A 21,919-nucleotide genomic window follows, 5' to 3' on the forward strand; every position below is an offset into this window, starting at 1 on the left:
TTTAGGTAATCTTGACACCCAACTTGGGGCTCAAACTCCCCACCCCAAAATCAAGAGTCCCACACTTCCGCTTCACCAGCCAGGCCACCCTGGTGCTTGTTTTAAGATGGTTGCAGGTCAGGGGCCCCTGGGTGGCTCAGCCGGCTGAGCATCCAGCTCCTGATTTCGGCTCAGTTCACGATCCCAGGGTTGAGCCCCATGTGGGGCTCCGCGCTGAGCCTGGTGTCTGCTTAAGATTCTCTGTCTCTCCCTTTGCCCATCTCCTGCTGGCTCTCATTCTCAAAACCAAAACAAAAACTGCAAGTCCTTTTTGGGGGAAAAGTTGACCCGAGAGCCCTCTGATGACAGCAGGGGCCAAGGGCTGGCAGAGCAGGTGTGCTGACCTGTCCTCTGGGAGAGGGACTCTGGATGGAGCCACGGGACACAGAAGAGGGAAGGGAACAGGGGCCCGCAGGGACGCGGCCGCTGGGGGGCGGGGCCGGCGGCTCACGCGCTCTCTCCTTGCAGGCCCTGCCATGTTCCGCAGGCTGGGCTGGCTGGTCCTGTACAGCCTGGCTGTGCTGCTGCTCAGCTGCCTGCTCTTCCTGAAGAAGGAGGCCAAGCCGGTGGGCGGCCCCGTGGCCCGCCAGCCCTTCTGGGCTCCCCCAGCGCCCCGCCGCAGCCAGTGCCCTCCCAACCACACGGCAGCTAATGTCTCCCTGTCCTTGCCCAGCCGCCATCGCCTCTTCCTGACCTATCGCCACTGCCGCAACTTTTCAGTCTTGCTGGAGCCTTCGGGCTGCTCGGCTGACACCTTTCTGCTCCTGGCCATCAAGTCGCAGCCCGGCCACGTGGAGCGGAGAGCAGCGATCCGAAGCACGTGGGGCCGGATGGGGGGCTGGGCCAGGGGTCGGCAGCTGAAGCTGGTGTTCCTCCTGGGGGTGGCGGGGCCGGCGCCCCCAGCCCAGCTGCTGGCCTACGAGAGCCGAGAGTTTGACGACATCCTGCAGTGGGACTTCGCCGAAGACTTCTTCAACCTGACACTCAAGGAGCTGCACCTGCAGCGCTGGGTGGCAGTTGCCTGCCCCCAGGCCCACTTCACACTAAAGGGAGATGATGATGTTTTCGTCCATGTCCCCAACGTGCTGGAGTTCCTGGAGGGCCGGGACCCAGCCCGGGACCTCCTGGTGGGAGATGTTATCCGCCAGGCCCTGCCCAACAGGAACACTAAGGTCAAATACTTCATCCCGCCGGCCATGTACAGGGCCCGCCACTACCCACCCTACGCCGGGGGTGGGGGCTACGTCATGTCCCGAGCCACCGTGCAGCACCTCCAAGCAGCGGTGGAAGAGGCCGAACTCTTCCCCATCGATGACGTTTTTGTGGGTATGTGCCTGAGGAAGCTGGGGGTGAGCCCCGTGCACCATGCGGGCTTCAAGACATTTGGAATACGGCGGCCCCTGGACCCCCTGGACCCCTGCCTGTACAGGGGGCTCCTGCTGGTGCACCGCCTCAGCCCCCTGGAGATGTGGACCATGTGGGCGCTGGTGACAGATGAGGGGCTCAAGTGTGCAGCGGCCCCCTTGCCCCAACTGCAAGGGGTGGGTTGAGTGAGTGAACCCAGTGTTGATTTTCCTATCATGAGGACAAGTGAGACCTTGAATCTTGACCTGAGCGTCTACAGAAATGCTGACTTCATTTCTTCCTTTTTGTAACCCCCACCCCTGCCTTGCTAACCCTGATTAAAAACACTGAGATCTGGCTAACCTGTACCAGCATGTGTTGAATGGGAGCAAAGTTCTGCACAGCAGAGGCTGCCAGAATTCTGGTGGCCGGTGGGGGTGGTTCTGGGAGCCCCCGGGGGCTCTGCCAGTCTGGGAGACAAAGGAGGCTGCCCAGGGCCCTAGAATACAAACATTTCTTTTTGAAGCGCAAAACAACAAAAATTATTCTCCTTCAGATGCAATAGAGGAAGAAGGAAACGAGGCGTGTGTTGGAATATGTCCTGTTGAGCACCAGGTAAATACTGTTAAAGTAAAATGGATGTTTGGCTCCTCGGCTTCAGTTGTCCTTACAGGCAAAGAGGCCAGATGACAGGATGGGAAACACTTAAAAAGAAATCTTATCAACAGGCTCCCCGTTCCCCAAAAAACTCACATCCTTATGGAGGGAACAAAGACTAAATCAGATTTGAAAATGTGAATACGACTGCAAACAGGTTAAACTACTGAACTTGTGGGCAGGACCGAAGAGGACCCTTCTCTCTGGCCAGGCTGCTGAGATGCTCTGGGTGGAGGTAAAAAGACTGGCGGGTGGGAAGCTGTGGTGAGGGGGTGGGGGTCAAATGTTAAACAGGGTGCAGGGCCTTGGGGCTAAGAATCAGGTCCCTGGGGAAAGGGGTCAGGCACTCACAGCTACGGCCTCTGGCCTGATGGGCCAGGGCAGGACCGCTGCCTCCTCTCTGTGCAGAGAAAGCCACGGCGATCCTGGGCTGGGTGGCCCTGGGATGGGGCCCGAAGACGTGGACAGCGGCGGCTCAGGCACTCAATCCTCTCGCAGGTAGGCCTCCTGCTCCGGCTCTGGCCTCTCGTCCCCTTCCTCCTGAGTTTTCTGCCGGAGTTCCTCTGTCTGTGCTTCTGCCAACTTGGTTTCTGCTTTCTGGGAAAGCTGGCGCACCTCCTGCACCTGGGACTTCACCAGCTGGATGTGATTCCTGGCAGTTATAGAGGCCTGGTCTGCTCCTGCGGAGGATGGCACAGTCAGGCTGATGGTGGAGGGGTAGAAGGCGCCGGGGGACACAGGGAAAGCCTGCGCTCCGTGGCTGTCATCTGAGCCCCCCTTGGAGACCCTCCCTGCCTGCCCTCTCTGCACCACAGAGAACTATCTCCACATTCAGGTCTGCATATTTCTCCAGCTATCAGCTCTCATTATTAATAATTCCCGGCCATCTTTACAGCTACACAAGCTCTTAGTATAGACATCTCATGAGTTTACACAAGTAATCAAATAATACATCTCTTTTTGACAAATTAATAGCTCATTAATCAAATTGTCAAAGACCTCTCTTCAGCCTACCTAATCTTCAGAGATAACCTTTGCTGGATTAAGAGCACCCTTTTCCTCTTTGGTACATATGGAATGCATAGGCAAATATTTTACTTTAAACTCACAGAATGACACAAAAGGTGTTGAACATAATTTGGAATTTTGCTTTTTCTTTAAACATGTTTTTGGGCTCTATCATTCTGTTTACCTGCTGCTCGTATATTTCATCATACAGATATACACACTTAACAATTCATCCATCTGGGTGGTTCTTTTTTATCTTACTATATTAATAAGAACCTTCACCTTCAGTACAGTGTTAAGTTAGTGGAGAAGAGCAAGGATCTTCTTTTGAACTTGATGGGAATGCCCTCACAGTTCATTAAGTAGGGTTACTTAACCTTGATTATCATGTTAAGAAAACTGTATTTATAATTGTACTTAGATATAAATCATAAATGGATATTAGATTTTACTGAAGGCTTTTGGGGCCTATATTGATAATACATGGCTGGCTGTTCTCCTTTAATCTACTGTAGATAATCTCTGGTAAATTTTATTGATAGTTTTTTCTTTTCAGTGTCGAAGTATCTTGTATTTTGAAGTAAACTGCTATATCTGAGTCTCATGTATATTCTTAAGTGATCCTGACCATAGTAGTGTTTCAGCATTGGCCTAGTGCACTCGTAAGATCAGGCCTATGACAGCTTCATACAATTACAACACTCGGGAGGCGCCCAGCATTTTCTATGCACGGATATACTTTCTGTGACGGAGGAATCCTGTTCCTTAGACACTTAATAAAGCTCTCCCACAAACAGCTGGGTGTAGTGGCCGCTTCTGGGGCACAGAATCTTTGAATACTATTTCAACTTTTATGGTTACTGGCTCTATTTTGATTCTTTCCTTTTTTGGCCAATTGAGGGTTTCCACAAAGACTATAATAATTGATATAATTATAAACCATCTATATCTGTAAACAGCCCCTTCTAATGTTACTTTTGCATTCTAAAAAGTCATACTTGTAAAAAAAATTTTTTCCTTTTTATGGAACCTGATTTTGCCCCCTTTTTCTTTTTAAGTTCATTTATTTTGAGAGCGAGAGCACAGGACCAGCAGAAGGCAGAAAGGGAGAGAGAGAGAATCCCAAGCAGGTTCGACAATGTCTGCCAGGAGTCTGAGGGGCTTGAACCCATGAATGGTAAGATCATGACCTGGGCTGAGATTAAGAGTTGGATGATTAACCAACTGAGCCACGCAGGCACCCTGATTTTGCCTTTCTATGAACTATTTTTAAATCTTCTTTCACCTTTTATTTCATTTGTTCTACACTGCCTGGCTGAATGGTCCCCTATTTTTAAATGGGTTACAAGTTTAGTTTGTTCATTTTCAGTACTTGATACAGTGAATATTTCCTGTCAGTCATGGCTGTTCTTTGAATTTCTGACACCCCTCTTCAAAGGCGTCCAGGTCTCTCTACTTCATCTGCAGCTCTCTGGGTCTGCTGCGTACCGCGCTTGTCATCACCATTCCAAATATTTCTACGTTTCTATTTTGCTTTTTGGTCAGGGAAGGGGATATGAGGGAATTTGCTGTCTTTACATAAAATCAATTTTTGTATGTACTTCATGTGTTTGAAAAAATGTATTTGGAAGGGGGACCAAGTTTTATATTTACTACATATACTTGATTACACTTTTAAAAACCATTATTTCAATACTTCATAGCTTTACTTTTTTTGATTTTGATCTGAGTCTCTGAGATGTGTATTAAACTTAACTTTTCCTTGTTAATCTCAATTTTGCTTTATTCCATTTTCATGATGTATTTTTGTTAGTGTTGAATATTTACTGATGTACATTATATATACTGATATTTAGATTTAGTGATATAAATTACTATATTTACTGATATAAATTATAAAATAATTTAGAAATCACCCATTATTCCAACATCCACATTAGCCTTTTGGTTCCTTCCATTTGTTCTCAGCATAGTTTTCTGCCATATTTTTTCTTGTCATCATTCTTTCCATCTACGTTTCTTCTACGTTGTTACTCAAGTTTGAGATCATACGATATGTACGGTCTCATGTCCCACGTCTTACTGAAGTGTCGCAAACATAGTGGTTTTGCATGTACATCGTATTGGTTGGACAATTACGTACCTCACTCAGTGCTCGCCACATTGTTACAGTATTATCAGCTCTGCTCCGTGTGGTGCTTTTCACTCCGTGACTGACTTATAACCGGAAGTCTGTACCTCTCACTCCCCTTTATTTTGCCCATCCTCCCACCCACCTCCCCTCTGCCCCCCATCACTTCTCTGTATTTAAGAGTCTGTTTTGTTCGTTTTCTAGATGCCATGTACAAGTAAAATCCTATGGTACTTGCCTTTGTCAGACTTCACTTAGCATAATCCTTTCTAGGTCTATCCATGTTGTTGCTAATGACAAGATTTTATACTTTTTCTATGGCTAATATTCCATTGTGTGTGTGTGTGTGTGTGTTGTGTGTGTGTGTGTGTGTACATGCACACACACCTTTATCCATTCATCTATAGTTGCACACTTGGGTTGCTTCTGTATCTTGGCTATTATAAATAACGCCACAATAAACATAGGGATGCATGTACCATTTTGAATGTTTTTTTTTTTTTTTTGAATTTGTGTTTTTATTTTCTTTGGGTAAATACCCAATAGTGGAATTACTGGATCATACCATATTTTTAATTTTTTGAGGAACCTCCATACTGTTTTCCACAGTGGCTGCACCAATTTACATTCCCACTAATAGTGCATGAAGGTTCCCTTTTCAACACATCTTCACAAATAATTTTTTTATTTATTTCAGACAGAGAAAGTATGTGCAGGGGAGGGACAGAGAGGAGAGAGGAAGAATCCCAAGGAGGTTTCATACCCAGTGCAGGGCCCGATGCTGAGCTCAAACTCACAGACTGAGAGCATGACCTGTGCTGAAATCAAGAGTTGGGTGCTTCAATGACTAAGCCACTCAGGTGCCCCTATTTCTTGTCTTTTTGATACAAGCCATTCTGGCTGGTATAAGGTGATATCTTGTGATTTTCATTTCTGTGATAATCAGTGATGTTGAGCATCTTTTCATGTGTACATTAGCCATCTGTAGGTCTTCTTTAGAAAAAAATGCCAGTTTTTTAAACTGGATTTTTTTGGGGTTGAGTTGTGTAAGTTCTGTGTTATTTTGGATATTAACCCCTTATCAGATATATAATTTACAAATATCTTCTCCATTCATTAGGTTGCCTTTTTGTTTTGTTGACTGTTTATTTTGCTATGCAAAAGGTTTTTACTTTTGTGTAGTCACAATAATTTATTTTTTTGTTCCCCTTGCCTGCGGCGGCACACCCATAATTGCTAACGCCGGAGATTACTGCCTGCGCTCTCTTTTAGGAGTTTTAGGACTCCTGACTGACACTCTCACATTTAGGTCTTTAATCCAGCTGAGGTTCTGTTTGTTTCTGTGTGGCGTGAGCCAGTGGCCGGTTTTATTCTTTGGCATGTAGCAATTCCGTTTTCCTGGCACCATTTGTTGAAGACACTGTCTTTTCTTCATTGTATGTTCTTGCTTCCTTTGGTGTAGATTAACTGACATTAATTGTGGGGTTTTTTCTGGGCTCTCCATCCTGTTTCATTTATGGTTTTGTGCCAGTACCACACTGTTTTGATTACTATAGATTTATAGTATATTTTAAAATCTGGGATTGTGATACCTCTAGCTTTGTTCTACTGTCTCAAGATTACTTTGGCTATTCAAGGTCTTTTATGGTTCCACACAGATTTTAGGATTATTTTTTCTACCCTGGGAGAAATACTATCGGTATTTTTATAAGGACTGCACTGAATCTATATTAGGGGTAGTATGGATATTTTAGCATTATTAATTCTTTTGGGGCACCTGGGGAACTCAGTCAGTGAAGTGTCTGAACTTGGCTCAGGTCATGATCTCACCGTTTGTGAGTCTGAGTCCTGCATCGGGCTCTCTGCTGTCAGCACAGAGCCTGCTTCGGATCCCCTGTCCCCCTCTTTGCCCCTTCCCAGCTGTGCTCTCTCTCAGAAATAAATACACTTAAAAACACATATATTCTTTCAACGCAGGGGAGAGCATGGTTGGTCCTCCATTTCTGGTGTCTTCAGTTTCTTCCATCAATGCCTTATAGTTTTCAGAGTATGCATCTTTTGCCTCCTTGGACAAATTTATTCCTAGGCATTTTATTCTTTTGGGTGCAATTGTAATTGGGTTGTTTTCTTAATCTTTTTTTTTTTTTTTTCCAACACTGAGTATGGTGTTAGCTGTGGACTTTTCATGTATGGCTTTAAATATATTGGTGGATACTCCCACTAAGCCCACTTTGCTAAGTTTTTATCATGAATGGAAGTTATATTTTGTCAAATACTTTTCTTTGCATCTGTGGAGTTGATCATGTGGTTTTTATCCTTCTTGCTAATGTGAAATATCACACTGATTTGCAAATATTGAACAACCCTCTCATCCCTGGAATAAAGCTCACTTGACCTTGGTGAATGACTTTTATAATGTTGTTACTGAGGATTTTTGCATCTGTGCTCCTCAGATGCTGGTTTCTGGTTTTCTTCTTTTTGCAGTGTCTTTTGTTTTGGTATCAGGGTAATGCTGAGTTTGGAAATTTTCGTCTATTTTTTGGGTTGGAAAAGAATGGTATTCTCTTCCTTAAATGTTTAGTAGAATTCAATTTGCTGAAGCCACCTGGCCCTCGAATTTTGTTGGGAGGGTTTTTGGTTTTTTAAAAAATATTTATCTTAAGAGAGAAAGCGAGCACGTGCAAGCAAGCCAGGCAGGAGCAGAGAGAGGGAGAGAGAATCCCAAGCAGGCTCTCCGCTACCATGGGGCGCAATCTCAGAACTGTGAGCTCAGGACGTGAGTCGAAATCCAGAGTCAGATGCTCAACCGACTGAGCCGCCCAAGTGCCCCTCTTTTGTGTATATTTACTCATTAGGTCCATGTGATCTAACGTGTCATTCAAAGCCACTGTTTGTTTTCTGTCTGGATCATCTTTTTTTAATGTTTATTTTAAGGGTCAGGTGGGGGAGGGACAGAGATGGGGAGAGAGAATCCCAAGCAGGCCCTGCACTGTCCGCATGGGGCTAGACATGGGACTCAATCTCATCTACCGTGAGATCATGATCCGAGCCAAAATCAAGGGATGCTTAACTGACTGAGCCACCCAGGTACCCCTGGATCATCTATCCTCTGATGTAAGTGGAGTGTTAAAATCCCTTATCATTATTGTATTACTGTCAACTTCTCCCTTTCCTGTCTGTTGCTATCTGCCGCATGTACTCAGGGGCTATGTTGGGTGCATACTTGTAACGGCTCTGTCTCGTTGGCCTGGTTTATCATTACGCAGTGTCCTTTTCTGTCTCTTGCTCCAGTCTTTGTTTTAGTCTATTTGTCTGGGGGCGCCTGGCTTCAGCTTAGATCCTCAGTTTGAGCCCCCTATCAGGCTCTGTGCTGACGGTGTGGAGCTTGCTTGGGATTCTCTCTGCCCTTCCCCAACTCGTACTTTCTCTCTCAAAAACAAATTTAAAAAAAACTTAAAGTCTATTTCTGACAGAACTATTGCTACCCTGGCTTTGCCCCCTCAGATCATTCGGATGGCATGTTTTCCATCCCTCCCCTTTCAGTCTGTATGTGTCTTGGGTTGGAGATGAACGTCTTGCAGGCAGTGTAAATGGGTCTTGTTCTGTGTCCTTTGCAGCACTTAGTCCACTTATATTTAAAGTGATTATTGAAAGGTATGCACTTACTGCCATCTTATTTTCTGGTTGTTTTTAGAGTCCTTCTCTTTTCTTCTCTTGCTCTTTTCCCTTGTGAGTTTGATGGCTTTTTAAATTTTTATTTTTGAGAGAATCCAAAACGGTGAGGGGCAGAGAGAAGGGGGAAACAGGATCCAAAGCGGGCTCCACGCTGACAGCAGTGAGCCTGAGGCAGCCTCGAACCCAAACTGCAAGATCGTGACCTGACCTGAAGTTGGACACTCAAGTGAGCCAAGCAGGTGCCCGTGATGGCTTTCTTTAATGTTTTTTTTGTGTGTGTGTATCTATTATAGGTTTTTGATTTTTTGGTCACCCTTTGGTTCATATATAATATGTTATATGTCTTAAGAGTCTATATTAAGTTGATGGTTGCTTAAGTTTGTAAGCACTAAATTTTTACTCCCTCTCCAAATTTTATGTGTGTCATATTTCACATCTTTGTGTATCCCTTGACTAATTTTTGTGTTGATTTTTACTATTTATGTGGTTTAACCTCTATACTGGCTTTGTAAGTGAATAATACTTTTACTGTATATTGGCTTTTACCTATAAAATTGTTTCCTTTCCTTTCTTCTAGTTATGGCTCCCTCCCCACCACTTAAAGAATTTCTTTTAACATTTCCCACAGGCTGGTTTACTAGTGGTAACTCCTTTTTGTTTGGGAAACAATCTCTCCTCCTATTTTGAATGATAACCTTGCTGGGTATACTTGGTTGTAGGTTTTTTTTTCCTTTTAGCACTTGGAACATATCATGCCATTTCTTCTTGCCTGGAAAGTTTGTGCTGAAAAATCAACTAATAGCCTTATGGGGTACCCCTTACGTGTAAGTGTTTTGCTGCTTTATTATTATTATTTTTAATGTTTGTTTTTGAGAGTGGGTGAGCACAGGGTTGGGGCAGAGAGAGAGTGGGAGACAGAATCTGAAGCAGACTCCAGGCTCTGAGCTGTCAGCACAGAGCCTGACACAGGGCTTGAACTCACGAACTGCAAGATCATGACCTGAGCCACCCAGGGACCCCTTGTCTTGGCGTGGATCTCTTTCAGTTCATCTTGTTAGGGGCTATTTATGCTTCCTGGACCTGAATGTCTGTTTCCTTTTCCATTAGGGAAATTTTCTCCCCTCTTCTCTCTCTCTCCTCCTTTGGGGATCCCAATGATGTGGATGTTGTTATGCTTGATAAAAATAGGCCAAGGGTACTTGGACCTTATTTTACTTTTTTGCTTCTCAGCTTGTTTTCCATCACCCTGTCTTCCAGATCACTGATCCTCTTCTCATCTTCTTTTGGTTTTCACTCTAATGTATTTATTTCCATTGTTGAATTCTTTGTCTGACTAGTTTGTTGTAATTTTTTTTAACATTTATTTATTTTTGAGAGACACAGATCATGAGCAGGGGAGGGGCAGAAAGAGAGGGACACACAGATCCGAAGCAGGCTCCAGGCTCTGAGCTGTCAGCACAGAGCTTGACGCGGGGCTTGAACCCACAAACTGTGAGATTATGACCTGAGCTGAAGTCGGACACTCAACCAACTGAGCCACCCAGGCGCCCCTGACTAGTTCTTTTTATATTTTCTTTGTTGAAACTCTGAGTTCATCCCCTTTTTCTCAACTCCAGTGAGTATCTTTATGACAATCGCTTTGAATTCCTTATCAGGAATATTGCTTAATGACTGATATCTTCTCGATTAATGGTTTTAATGCCTTTAGTTTTGAATCCTTCTTTGGATTCTGACAGAGCTCTCCTAGAGCTTTTTGCATTAGCTTTCTTTTTCTTAATAATGGCTCAGTTTAGCTTATTATAACTTTTAACCTTCCTACACAATTTTGTTTTAGCTATCTCTGTAAATCATTTTAGTTGTAACTTTTTTGAACATATTCTTAGCTTTGTGATTACTGATGTTAGTACTATTCCTTCATTTTACTTTGCATTTTCTTTCTTTCTTTTAAAACTTCCTTCCCTTAGCTGACTTGATCAAGTTTTCATTTGTTTAGCAAGATCTAATGCTAAGCCAATGTCTGTCTCTTCTTAGCACACTTTCACTTCTTCCCTAAGTGGTTTTAAAAATTTCACACTCAGGGTGTTTGCATGGCTCAGGTCATGATCTCACAGTTCCTGGGTTCAACCCCGTGTCAGGCTCTGCACTGACAGCTCAGAGGCTGCTTTGGACTTGGTGTCTCCTCCTCCTCTGCTTGTGCTCTCTCTCTCAAATTAACACTCAGAACTTTTGACAAATTTTATTATATTTTGTTCATTATTCTTTTTATCTGTTGCTCCTTTCTAAACTACTTTAGCAGTTTTCCTGAAAGCGCATTTGGCTGGATATAAAATTCTAGGTTACTGATTTATCTTATCACCCACTAATAAAACTGATTCTTACAGTTTTCTTAGGATTTTTCTTTGTGTATTTATTTCATATTGAGCATTTTTAGTCAGTTTTATGAAAATGTCTTTTTTCGCAGATAACGCTTATACTTCACTTTCCCTTTTCTCCAGCACAGTCTACGCCGGACTGGGCACGTCTGCGTGGGAACGCCTCAGCAGACCTCCCTGCGCGCCTCCCGCCTCTGCTTTCACGTAGTTGCTGCTCCGCTCTTCATTCCACTTCTGCTTTTAGTTCACTAACAATTCTTTTTTGTTTTACTTTAAAAAATACATACATATATATGTTGTAGGGACCTGAGTAGTCATTTGGTTAAGCAGGTGACTCTTGATTTCAGGTCAGGTCTGTCTTGATCTCACCATGGAGCCCCATATCAGGCTCTGTGCTGACAGCGAGGGGCCTGCTTGGGATTCTCTCTCTGCCCTTCCCCTGCTCATACACTCTCTCAAAGTAAACATTCAAACAAATACATATTGTATCCTTTTTTAAGATACAGCACTAGAGCCTCTAGTCTGTTATCCCAAAGTCAGAAAACAAAATAGCTGACCCTAGGCTTTTAGTTTGAAATGAATTCAGGTAAGATTCAACTAGTTTTCTTTAAAATATTTTAGGGGTGCCTGGGTGGCTCAGGTCATGATCTCACAGTTCGTGGGTTCAAGCCCGGCGTCAGGCTCTGTGCTGACAGCTCAGGGCCTGGAGCCTGCTTCTGAATCTCTGTCTCCCTCTATCTGACCTTCCCCTGCTCACGCTCTCTCAAAAATTAAGAAACGTTAAAAAAAAAAAAGTCTATAAAATGCTTACTACATACACTCGATTAACAGCAGCTATCACTGTAGGATTTGCCACGGACTAGGATCGCAGGTTTCGGTAAGGCTCACACATATTGGTGATCTCAAGTCTCCTCCCACTGTGTCCCCCTGTGACTAGTTATCCATAAATATCAGTGTTACAACAAGAATAAAATACTTGGATATTTAACCAACTGAGCCACCCAGGCACCCCAAGTCATGATCTCGACATTCATGGGATCAAGCCCCGCATCTGGTTCTGCATGGACAGCACAGACCCTGCTTGGGATTCTCTCCCTCTATCTCTGCCCCTCCCTTGCTTGTGTTCTCTCTCTCAAAATAAACAATAAAATGCTTAAAAATCTGGGGTACTTGGGTGGCTCAGTCAGTTAAGCATCCTGACTCTTGGTTTGGGCTCAGGGTTTGAGCCATGCATCCAGCTCTGCACTGACTGTGTGGACTCTGCTTGGGATTCTCCCTCCCCTGAGGGCTCTCTCAAAATAAACATTAAAAATAAAAAAAGCCTAAAAACTATTTGGACACAATCATTTCCTAATTTGCAGCAGCTGCACCATTTTCTAGACACAGACCACCCGGCAACTGGAGATGGAGCCACAGGCCTTCGACTAATCTAAACCCTTCCTTTTACAGCTAGATGAACACTCAGCACACCAGCAGTGACCACCAGAACCTACCGGTCTGGTACGCAGCTTCTGCCGCCATCTCTGAAAGACCAAGTGCGGTCATCCAAGTTGTTTCCAACTTCAAGTATTCTTGCTGTTTTGACGTCATCTGTAAATTAAACACAGTGCTTCAGACAACAAGAAGAGGTTACTAAGCACATTAAAATGAGACTTAACAGATGCAGAGAACAGTTACTGGTCAGACACTTCAGTAACTTAGACACCAGAATGAGGTAGGGGCACTAATATGGAAATGTCTAATAACTTTTTCTTACCTCAACTCTGGCTCCTATGATCACCTGCCACACTTCATCTTCCTCCTGTGAATTCATTTTCCCAAGTAAACTTGTATATTGTCGATACAAAGAAATTAAGGTATAAACGGCCTACAAATAAAGAGAACACACAAGTCTGAGTAAAATAGGTGAGACATACCAGGATTAGTGAGATTTGTACTCAAGGAAGTCAAGTCCCGTGTCAGCCAACCGGCTCTCCCGTCCTTCCCCTCCCCGAGACGGCGCTACTGTGCAAGACCAGGGCATTCTTCTAGGACATAAGTGTTCCCACTAGTCCGCTTCTGTGGTTTTAATAAAGGTTGTTAGCAATTTAGAGAATGCAAAAGAAAAGCTCAGCAGGCTGAGGGGAAAAAGCTGCTGGAAAATAAAGGTATAATAAACCTATAAATGTACCTATTAGCTCAGATAAGTGATTTTGAAACTATTCCCACAGAGAAGCCCCTGGTGTTGGACTCTGGACCCCTTGACCCCTAACCGAACCCAGTCAGCTTTGTTCTCTGGTCTTACACTCGGAGGCTATATGTAAAGTTTTTTTTTTTTTTAAAGAGTTCCTGGAAAAAGTCTAAAAACCACTGACTTAGGTCAAAGGCTCAGCCCCACTTTTGTAAAGGGCCAGAGAGTGAGTCTTTTAGGCCTGTGGGCCCTATAGGCTCTGTTAAAACTATTCAACTCACAAAAGCAGTCGTGGACAACATATAAACCAAGGAGTCTGGCTACATTCCGCTAGAACTACAAAAACAGGCATCGGACTAGACTTGGGCTATGAGCAATAGTTTGCTACGCCCTGGTTTAGACGATCAAGACTTCACAAGAGGACACTTACCTTAGTATAGTCAGTGATTGCTTCAATCAGTGCGTACGTGGTCTGAGAGAGAAAGGTGGAGGTGCTGTCTGTCACCAGAGACACCGCTCTCCGCATCAACGCATCATTACTAAGAGAATGAGGCTCCAGTTTCTGGAAGACAAACATTTCCACTCAACTTCTAACCTCGAGCTCCAGCTGAGAATTCCATCAGAGACCGCCAAGGGAAAGCACTTGCCACACTGCAACTGCTTCTCTCCTCTTTTTAGGCTCTATTTTGGCTAATAAAGACAGTATCTGGAAATAATTCCAGAGTCTGCTTTCTATCTACTTTTATTTATGCTCTGTTCCAAAAAGCCAAGCACTTCTTTATATGAAATAGGGCTAGTAATTTTAACCAACAAATTTCAGGAAGTTATGATTAATTTATGAACACAGTGCTAGATACCTGGGATGGGAAAATACATATATATATATACAGATATATTTTCTGTCCTCAAAGATTTCCGATGGGGAAGGGGAGGAGATCCGCTAACAGAGAACTTGAAAAATTAATGCAGTCAAGTACCACGGATGCTGTGGCTACGGAAGCTGTAGGCTACAGTGGGGGCACACGTAAGAAAACAATCTCTTCTATGTTGAAAAGAGCTCAGAGAGGCCTTCATAGAGTTGATGATGATTAAGCAGAGTCTAAGTAAAGGGATGGACGGGGGGAGCAATGGGGGGAGCAATTCTGAGCAGAATGAGCAGTACAGTCTTGGGCGGAGCCGGGGACGCTTCACTCTGACCTCAGCTGTTATATATTAAAAAAAGGCCAATACATCTTCTCAAGGGTTAAGGTAACATGGCACCTTAACTAAACACAGGCCTCCCTTGCTTTCGCCAAGTCTGTGTTAAGCCACTTTTCTTTAAAGAAAGACTTACAGGGGCACCTGGGTGGCTCAGGTCATAATCTCTTGTGGTTTGTGGGTTTGAGCCCCACTTCAGACTTGCTGCCAATAGTGCAGAGCCTACTCTGGATCCTCTGTCCCTCTTTCTCTCTGCCCCTCCCCTGTTTGTGCTCTCTCTCAGAAATAAACATTAAAAAAAAAAAAAAAAAAGGACCTACATTAGTACCTGATTTCAATAACCGAAAAGATGTCTGGAGAGGATTTTCAAGTTTACGAACAACAACAACAAAAAAAAGCTGTTATTGTACTAATGTCTTTCGTGAAAAGCAAAGTGGCATAATGTGAACTTTTGGAAAGATACTCCTCACTTTATGCTGAGTTACGAAAAGGCTTCGCGGGAACGCCTTACTTTCAGGTCATCCCTGACTCTGCCTTGTTCTTCCTCAGCAGAGCACTGACTGTATCACAACAAAGACCAACTCCTCCATCTGTATGTTTTGTTTTTGCTGCTTAGACTATAAACCCAGACAACCACTGCTCCTTGAAAATAGCCATCAAGAAATATCTCTGACACATGAACAAATCCAGAATTTTATTTACCATATTTATCTACCATTCAATCAAATAAGCATTCATCATGTACCTCACACTCAAGGCTAGAAAGATTGGAAATAATATTACTGTTCCCTGGAAGCTAATTTTTATATATTCCAACTTATGTCTTCACAATTCACTTTAGAATACATTTTCACTTGTTCCTTACAAACAATCCATGTATTATCACTTTTTTTTTTTCTACAGATGAGGGAATGAAAACTCAGGGAAGAGTTATATAAACTTTCCCAAAAAGCCACATATCTAGACTTCAAAACACATCTTCACCCATCTATACCCTTTCCATTAGGTTCTGCTGACTCAGGGGAGTGCCAGATAGATTATTATCAAATATCAAAATATACAACACAAGGGGTCAGAAAGAGAGAGATCACTGTTGGCCAGAAACTCTGAAAGGCTTTAAAGCGAGGTGGGACTTGGGGCTGAAGACAGCAGGGCTGAGAGCGGTCAGGCAGCCCGGGGAAGAAGAACTAATGAGAAAAGATACATCTGGTGCATGCAGAGGATGCTCACGGACCTACAACAGATGGCACAAGGAAGGGGACACTAGCGTGCAGGGACACAAATAGAGAGCCACTGCAGGCGCTGAAGAACAGAAGTGGAACTGCCATTCCTATAGGATAAGGACCAGAGGCTCCTCCCATGTGGCCTATGACCAAAGTAACTCAGGCTTAAGAAACGTGTATGAACTGAGAAAGGACAAACCCAAAATATTCTTCTGAAGGAATGAAGAAAGGCTGTCTTAATTATTGGCAGAAGATGGCCGGGTGGTTCAAGTAAGGGTTTTAGGATTAACTATTCATCACAAGCAGAGATGAGGTTTGGCGTGAGGAACACAAATATGCAGACTGATGAATACGCCTCAGAAGATGCTGCAAAGACCTGTGGTGAGTGGAATCAATCCTTTTGTGATAAACACACATGTAAGGATCAGAAATATTTTTCCAAAATGGGGTTTGCTAATTTATTAGCAATTTAGTTCTTTCCCATAAAGCATATAACCAGTGATCATTTTAGTAAGGCACCCCTTTCCTATCACCTGTCTCCTTGACAACACCTGGATGTCTTCTAGACACCGTAGACTGTCTTTTCCAAATCTCAGCTCTTGATTTCATCTTCCCAAAACCCACTCCCCTCACTCCAATAAATGGCAACTCCACTCTTTCAGTTGTTTAGGCTTTTAAATTTTTTAATGTTTATTTATTTTTGAGAGAGAGAAAGAGAATGTGAGCACAGGAGGGGTGGGTGTGGGGGTGGTTGGGGAGAATGATCCTAAGGTGTCTCTGCACTAACTGCAGAGAGCCCAATGAGGAGCTCGAACTCACAAACTGCGAGATTATGACCTGAGCAGAAGTCAGGTGCTTAAACGGCTGAGCCACGCAGGTGCCCCTACGTAGGCTTTTTAAAAAGCCTTGGCATATACTCCACATTCAACCCATCAGCAACTCGTGCTGACCGCCATCTGGCCCACTTCTCTCCACCTAAACTGCTGCTCGCCTACTCCAAGCCTGGACTAGAACAACGATCTCCCACGGTCCTCCTGGTTCCACACAGCAACCTTTAAAAACTTCCGTGAGATTAACAGTCTTGTGTTAAAATCCTCTGTGGCTTCCTTTTGGGAATGAAATTTCAAGCCTTACAATGCCAAAAAGGACACGGTTTACTCCTCAGCTGATTTTCTGGCCCCATCTATTATGCTCGCTTTCTCACTCCACTCCAGCCACATTACCTTTTTGCTGTTCATCCAACATTATCAGATATACACCTGCTTCTATTCCTTTACATTCAACAGCTCCTTCGGCCTGGTAAACATCTCCCAAGACATTACCATTTAGACACCACTTTTTTTTTTAATGTTTATTTTTGAAAGACAGAGAGTGTGAAGGGTCGAGGGCAGAGAAAGAGAGGGAGACACAGAATCTGAAGCAGGCTCCAGGCTCTGAGCTGTCAGCACAGAGCCGGATGCGGGGCTTGAACCCACGAACTGTGAGATCATGACCTGAGCTGAAGTCGGACACTTAACCAACTGAGCCACCAGGCGCCCCTAGAAATCATCTTTTGAATGTAGCCCTCCTGGGCTACCCTCTCCTACCCAAAACAACACAACTGCCTCTGAGCACTCCCTATTCTCTTACCCTATTTGTTTCCTACACAGCACTGATCACCTGGCATTTCTATTTATTTTCTCCCCTTTCTTTTCCCTAGCATGTAAATTTTATGAGAGCAGGAGCTTTGTTTTGTTCTTACATTTCTAGCAATGGCACATTAAAGTTGCTCAATAAATTTTTGTTGAAGGAAAGACTATTCCGTTGATAGCTTATAAATACCCTCATCTTAGTCCTGTCCCCTCTTTATACAATTTGACACACTATTCCTACCAAATGGGAACATTAAGTGGGAATGGTAATATGTTTGTCCAGCTACGAAGAAATAATGCTGGTACAGTAGAAAGTAAACTGTCGCATGGGGGTGGGAGCACCGGGTAAAACTAAGAGCTTCTCTGACGGTGCAGTGCCCACCACCCCGAGACTCCAAGAGGGCACCGCGCACTGAGAAACTGTGACACCATAGTATTTTTACCTGTGCAATAGGAACTGCACACAAGGTCACACCAACTCCGACTGCCACAGTTTTGTGCCATGGTCTTATCAATTCTGAGAAGCAGCGTTTCTTAAAGTTAGCCACGACAGGAACACACCGTGTGTACCTAGAAGTCAAGTTTAATAAGGCGTAACTTCCAATCCGTAAGACTCTTCAGTTTGTTTGCAGGGGTTGAAAACTCACACCGGGCCGAGCAGGAACCTGAATGAAGGGCTGGGTCGGCCCGCCAGGTGACGGGGCTCAGCGGGGAGCGTCTCGGACTGGGAAAGCCCAGGACTCATCCAAGGGGCAACCGCTACCCAACTCCCTTGAACGGCTGCCGCGCGGGGAAGCGAGCCCGGTGGTTTCGGACTTTAACTGGTAGCAGGTACGGAAGTTTAAAAAGCAGTCTCAGAGCTTTTTAAAGACCTCAGGCCAAAAGAAATGCTTCTGCAGGCAGCATTCAGCTCCGGAACTCCGGCTGACGTTTCCAGGTGTCCCGGAGAGTCCCCGCGAGGCAACACCTGGAGCCCGAGGTGCCGCGAAGGGCGTCCCGGCGGGCAGAGGGCGCACCCAGCAGCGCACGCGCGGGGACTGACCCGCTCCCCTCCTGCCCTCGGGGGAAACTTCCTCGAACAGTCCGCTGCGCGCCAGGGCCTCCCCCATCTCCCTCCAGCGATTCCGATGGGCTAACGGGAACTCTCGGGCAGGCCGGGGCACCCCAGGAAGCCAGGCCGAGGTTGTGGGGCTTGGCCCTCGGCCAGGGGAATGACGGGAAAGCGGTCGGTGAGAAACAGACTCCCGGCTTGGCCTCCAGCCTGGGGCAGTCAGGAGGTCCTCGGACCTGAGGGGCGGGACGCCGGGGCCCGCTCGGCCGAGGAGCTAAACGCTGCCACCCAGGCGGGCGCTGCCGTCCCGGCCATGGCGCGCCCAGCGGTGCCTCCCACCCTGCGTTACTGCCCTTGTACCCGACCACAGCGGTACCTGAAGAGGGAGGTTACGCTCCGCGACACCCAGCTCCTCAGAGCCGCCATCCCGCGGCGGCCGAACGCCAGACGCACACGCCGGAAGTGACGCTACTTCGCGAGCTGGCGAACGGGCGCGGCCTCTTCTTGAGTGGGCCAGGCCCCATGACCACACCCCCGCCTGAAGGAACACTCGGGATTGGGCGGTCTGGAGGGAAGGGGCGGGGCTTAGGGTAACGGCCGTAACGGCTGTGACAAGCGCCCAACCGCCGGAGCTTCCGCACGGGACGGGGCGGGACCTGGGTCTGAGGGCGCTAAGCGGGCGGAACGGAATCGGCCGTCGTGAGAGGAAGTTGGACTCCTACCCGGACGAAGCCCTGCCTCGAGAGGCAGCCCTGGCCTGAGCGCGAGGAGCAAAGTCTTTCCGTCGGCGGGTGGAGTGTGTCCGGCAGGAGGCGGAGCGGCGCGCCGTGGCGCAGGCGGCTGGGGGCTGGCACGAGGCGGGCGGGGCGGGGGGCGGGGCTGCGGGCGCTGTCACTTCAGCACCAGGAAATAGGTGGTCCAGCCGGCCAGCAGCAGCGCTCCGATGAGCACCGTGTAGCTGAGGAGCACGAAGGCCAGCAGCTCCCGCAGCAGCTGCAGCATGTGGATGGTGGACGAGGCCGGCATCGCAACGAGCGGGAAGCCCGAGAACCTGCGGGGCGGGGGCATTGTGGAGTCCCTGGACGCGTAAAGACGGTCCCCCCATAAGCCCACCCTCCATTGGCCACTCCGCAAGCGCTGCTGAGCCAGGCAGGGTTCTAGACAATGTGGATACAGGGCGACTATGCTATGTCCTGGCCCTCAAGAGTAAACACGCTGCTTAAGGCTGAGGAAGCCCCCAAGTGCTGACTTTCTACCTAACAACCATCTAGACGTCCTTTTTGCATTTACACTAATAGTCTTTTAAACCAAGTTTCCCTTGTTCTTTGACTCCTAATCTGGATCTGGGTTGTAAGGAGAGAGAAGCCTGTTCCCAGTCTCCGCTGCTGCATTAGTCTTCATCCCTGGCTCTCTCTTCCCATCCACCTCCTGCATTTTTAATGCTGTGAGTGCTGCTAATGGTCTAATGGAGTAAAGCTTTCTTTACCCATCACTCAAGCTGCAGCCCCAGCTGCCCGCACTACCTGGGAGGAGAAAAGGAGAGGGACCCCTTTGGGTGGCAGAAGGCAGTAGGTCCTCACAGAAGCCCTCTGTAATTCCCTGGACCCCAAGGCTTGATAACATGCAGAGTTTGAGAGTCTTTGCATTATGGTCGGGCACACGTGCCCTTCTGGCCAGCCAGTATTGCAGAAGAGCCAAGAGGTGGGCATCAATTTGATTCTGGGCTTATCTCCTTCCCCATTGTCCTCTTGTGCAGCTTACCACAGATGGAATCAGTGGCAACAATCACAAACCAGCTTTTTATCTCCATTACTGTCCTGCCCAGCAACTTCCCCTCAGGCCCAGCCACTAGGTTCCTTCTCTCTCCATTTTACTCACTCAGCGAAGTTTCCACAAGTCCTCTGCTACAGCAGCTCCACAGTCCCTCTCCCGGTCTGGTGTCTAAAGGTAGGCGTGTGTGTATTCCAGTGGTCTCGGCAGAGCTGTGCGATATTCAGGCAGCAGCTGCGCTCTCCAACTAGGTGTGGTCTAGAGACCAATCACAGTCTCCCCTCGGTCCCTGAGCAATCAGGGAGCTGCGCACAGCCCATCCCAGGCCAGGCGGGGCATTGGCAACCCTGCCTGCCCTCCGCCCATTTCACTGCCACAGCCCACAGGACTCTAAGGATGCCTGCAAAGCTCCGGACTCAGAAGGGCTGAGCAAGTGGTACATGAGGAGCTTTTTCATGCCCCTTCTTGTCTTGCTTTTCTAAACACTGCAGGTGGGATATAATGTGAACCCTTTTCTAACAACATTGAGAGGAACCCCATCCTACTCAGTCTCAGAGGAGAAGAACCAATATGCAACTTTCACTTACAACTTTCCAACTAAAGCAAACGCGGTTGTCTTAAAAAAAAAAAGTGTGAACATGCACGTATGTGAGAAACAGCTTAGAGAACCCAGAGCTCCTGAATGCTCAATTCTAATTTACAGAGTTTAGCAGTTGAGAGATGCACTATACAGTCACCTTCCCAATGAGCCTACTTCTAATTTCAACTCCAAATGTGATGCAAAGACAGCCAGTAGGGATGTCAGCAAATAACGAACAGACCCTTTCCCAGACGGAACAATGAAGGAAAAGCACAAACTTTGTGCTGCTTCTGATTATCTTGCTTTTTATTGTAGTTTGTGATTAGAGACTGTTATTTGACCTTTAAACTAGAAGGGAGTGTGGACATCAGCCCTTTTATCAATATCATCTTCCAGAAGCAAATGGCTCCTTAATTTAATCAGCATCTGTTATTATCAAATCACTGCCCCGGCCACAGCCTGGCTGAAAACAGGAGCAGAACATTATCAAGCTGTTCAGGAAGCCAGAGAGTAGTAATTGCTCCCCTAGAGAATTGGTCATCTGAAGGGCTTCTGTGTCCTGCCTAGTGACAGGAAAGAAAGTATGGCTAAGATTTATACCCTCACCGCATACTACAGCAACAGATGAAAAGGAGAGGCTATGAGAGCAGGCTCGGCGCTGTCCCCTTGCACTCTCCTGTCCTTCAAATGGACGTATTCCAGCCTCTGTAGACTCTGGTCACTACGGAGTAACGAAAGCTAAGAAATATGTGGCTTGAAATTCACATGCATTCATTTAGAAATAAGAGCAACTGAGAAAGTTGACATATTGCCTTTTTCTTAGATCACTGGCTGACAAAAAGGCATCCTCTGTTTTCTAAAGGAGGTCCTTAAACTGTATAATATAATGTATCTGGCTGTAGAGTGTAATTCAGTCTCCCCATGATTCAGTCTTTGTGATGCTGCATTTCTATGCCTTGCCATCTTGACCACAGCTTCTCTTCCTGTCTGCTTTAGACACTCAGTTCATTTGATGTTTTTAAAAAGAGCATTTCTTCTTGAATTTCTGCTGAATACAAACACTTCCTCATG

General features: G+C 46.0%; 3 protein-coding genes across 3 annotated transcripts; 1 reads left to right on the top strand and 2 right to left on the bottom strand.

Moving 5' to 3' along the window:
* Positions 1–474: 474 nt before the first annotated feature.
* Positions 475–1,741, top strand: B3GNT4 (UDP-GlcNAc:betaGal beta-1,3-N-acetylglucosaminyltransferase 4). Its single transcript, XM_029922370.1, has one exon. The coding sequence runs from the start codon at positions 516–518 to the stop codon at positions 1,587–1,589; it is 1,074 nt and encodes a 357-aa protein (XP_029778230.1). The 5' UTR covers positions 475–515; the 3' UTR covers positions 1,590–1,741.
* Positions 1,742–1,968: 227 nt separating this feature from the next.
* On the bottom strand, positions 1,969–18,977 carry DIABLO (diablo IAP-binding mitochondrial protein). The gene is made up of 6 exons (XM_029922371.1): positions 18,875–18,977; positions 17,891–18,017; positions 13,827–13,958; positions 12,983–13,093; positions 12,720–12,816; positions 1,969–2,720 (listed from the first exon to the last, which is right to left on the bottom strand). Exons 1-6 carry the CDS (start codon positions 18,922–18,924, stop codon positions 2,524–2,526), a joined length of 714 nt encoding a protein of 237 aa, XP_029778231.1. The 5' UTR covers positions 18,925–18,977; the 3' UTR covers positions 1,969–2,523.
* Positions 18,946–19,869, bottom strand: LOC115277951 (zinc finger protein 628-like). The gene is made up of 2 exons (XM_029922372.1): positions 19,221–19,869; positions 18,946–19,063 (listed from the first exon to the last, which is right to left on the bottom strand). The coding sequence occupies exons 1-2, from the start codon at positions 19,616–19,618 to the stop codon at positions 18,967–18,969; spliced, it is 495 nt and encodes a 164-aa protein (XP_029778232.1). The 5' UTR covers positions 19,619–19,869; the 3' UTR covers positions 18,946–18,966.
* Between the last annotated feature and the right edge of the window lie 2,050 nt (positions 19,870–21,919).

Source organism: Suricata suricatta, chromosome 14 (genome assembly GCF_006229205.1).
Source record: "Suricata suricatta isolate VVHF042 chromosome 14, meerkat_22Aug2017_6uvM2_HiC, whole genome shotgun sequence".
NCBI lineage: Eukaryota > Metazoa > Chordata > Mammalia > Carnivora > Herpestidae > Suricata > Suricata suricatta.

What these genes read in the sequence shown, in the direction of transcription:
- B3GNT4 (XM_029922370.1), top strand. Translation starts at nt 516, where the DNA reads ATGTTCCGCAGGCTGGGCTGGCTGGTCCTGTACAGCCTGGCTGTGCTG.
- DIABLO (XM_029922371.1), bottom strand. Translation starts at nt 18,924, where the DNA reads ATGGCGGCTCTGAGGAGCTGGGTGTCGCGGAGCGTAACCTCCCTCTTC. An exon ending in GTGCAGTTCCTATTGCACAG is followed by an intron (nt 13,959 to 17,890) that starts GTAAAAATACTA and finishes TTTGTCTTCCAG; the next exon opens with AAACTGGAGCCTCATTCTCT. An exon ending in TCATAGGAGCCAGAGTTGAG is followed by an intron (nt 12,817 to 12,982) that starts GTAAGAAAAAGT and finishes TTTAATTTACAG; the next exon opens with ATGACGTCAAAACAGCAAGA.
- LOC115277951 (XM_029922372.1), bottom strand. Translation starts at nt 19,618, where the DNA reads ATGGAGGGTGGGCTTATGGGGGGACCGTCTTTACGCGTCCAGGGACTC. An exon ending in CGAGGCAGGGCTTCGTCCGG is followed by an intron (nt 19,064 to 19,220) that starts GTAGGAGTCCAA and finishes CCTTCCCTCCAG; the next exon opens with ACCGCCCAATCCCGAGTGTT.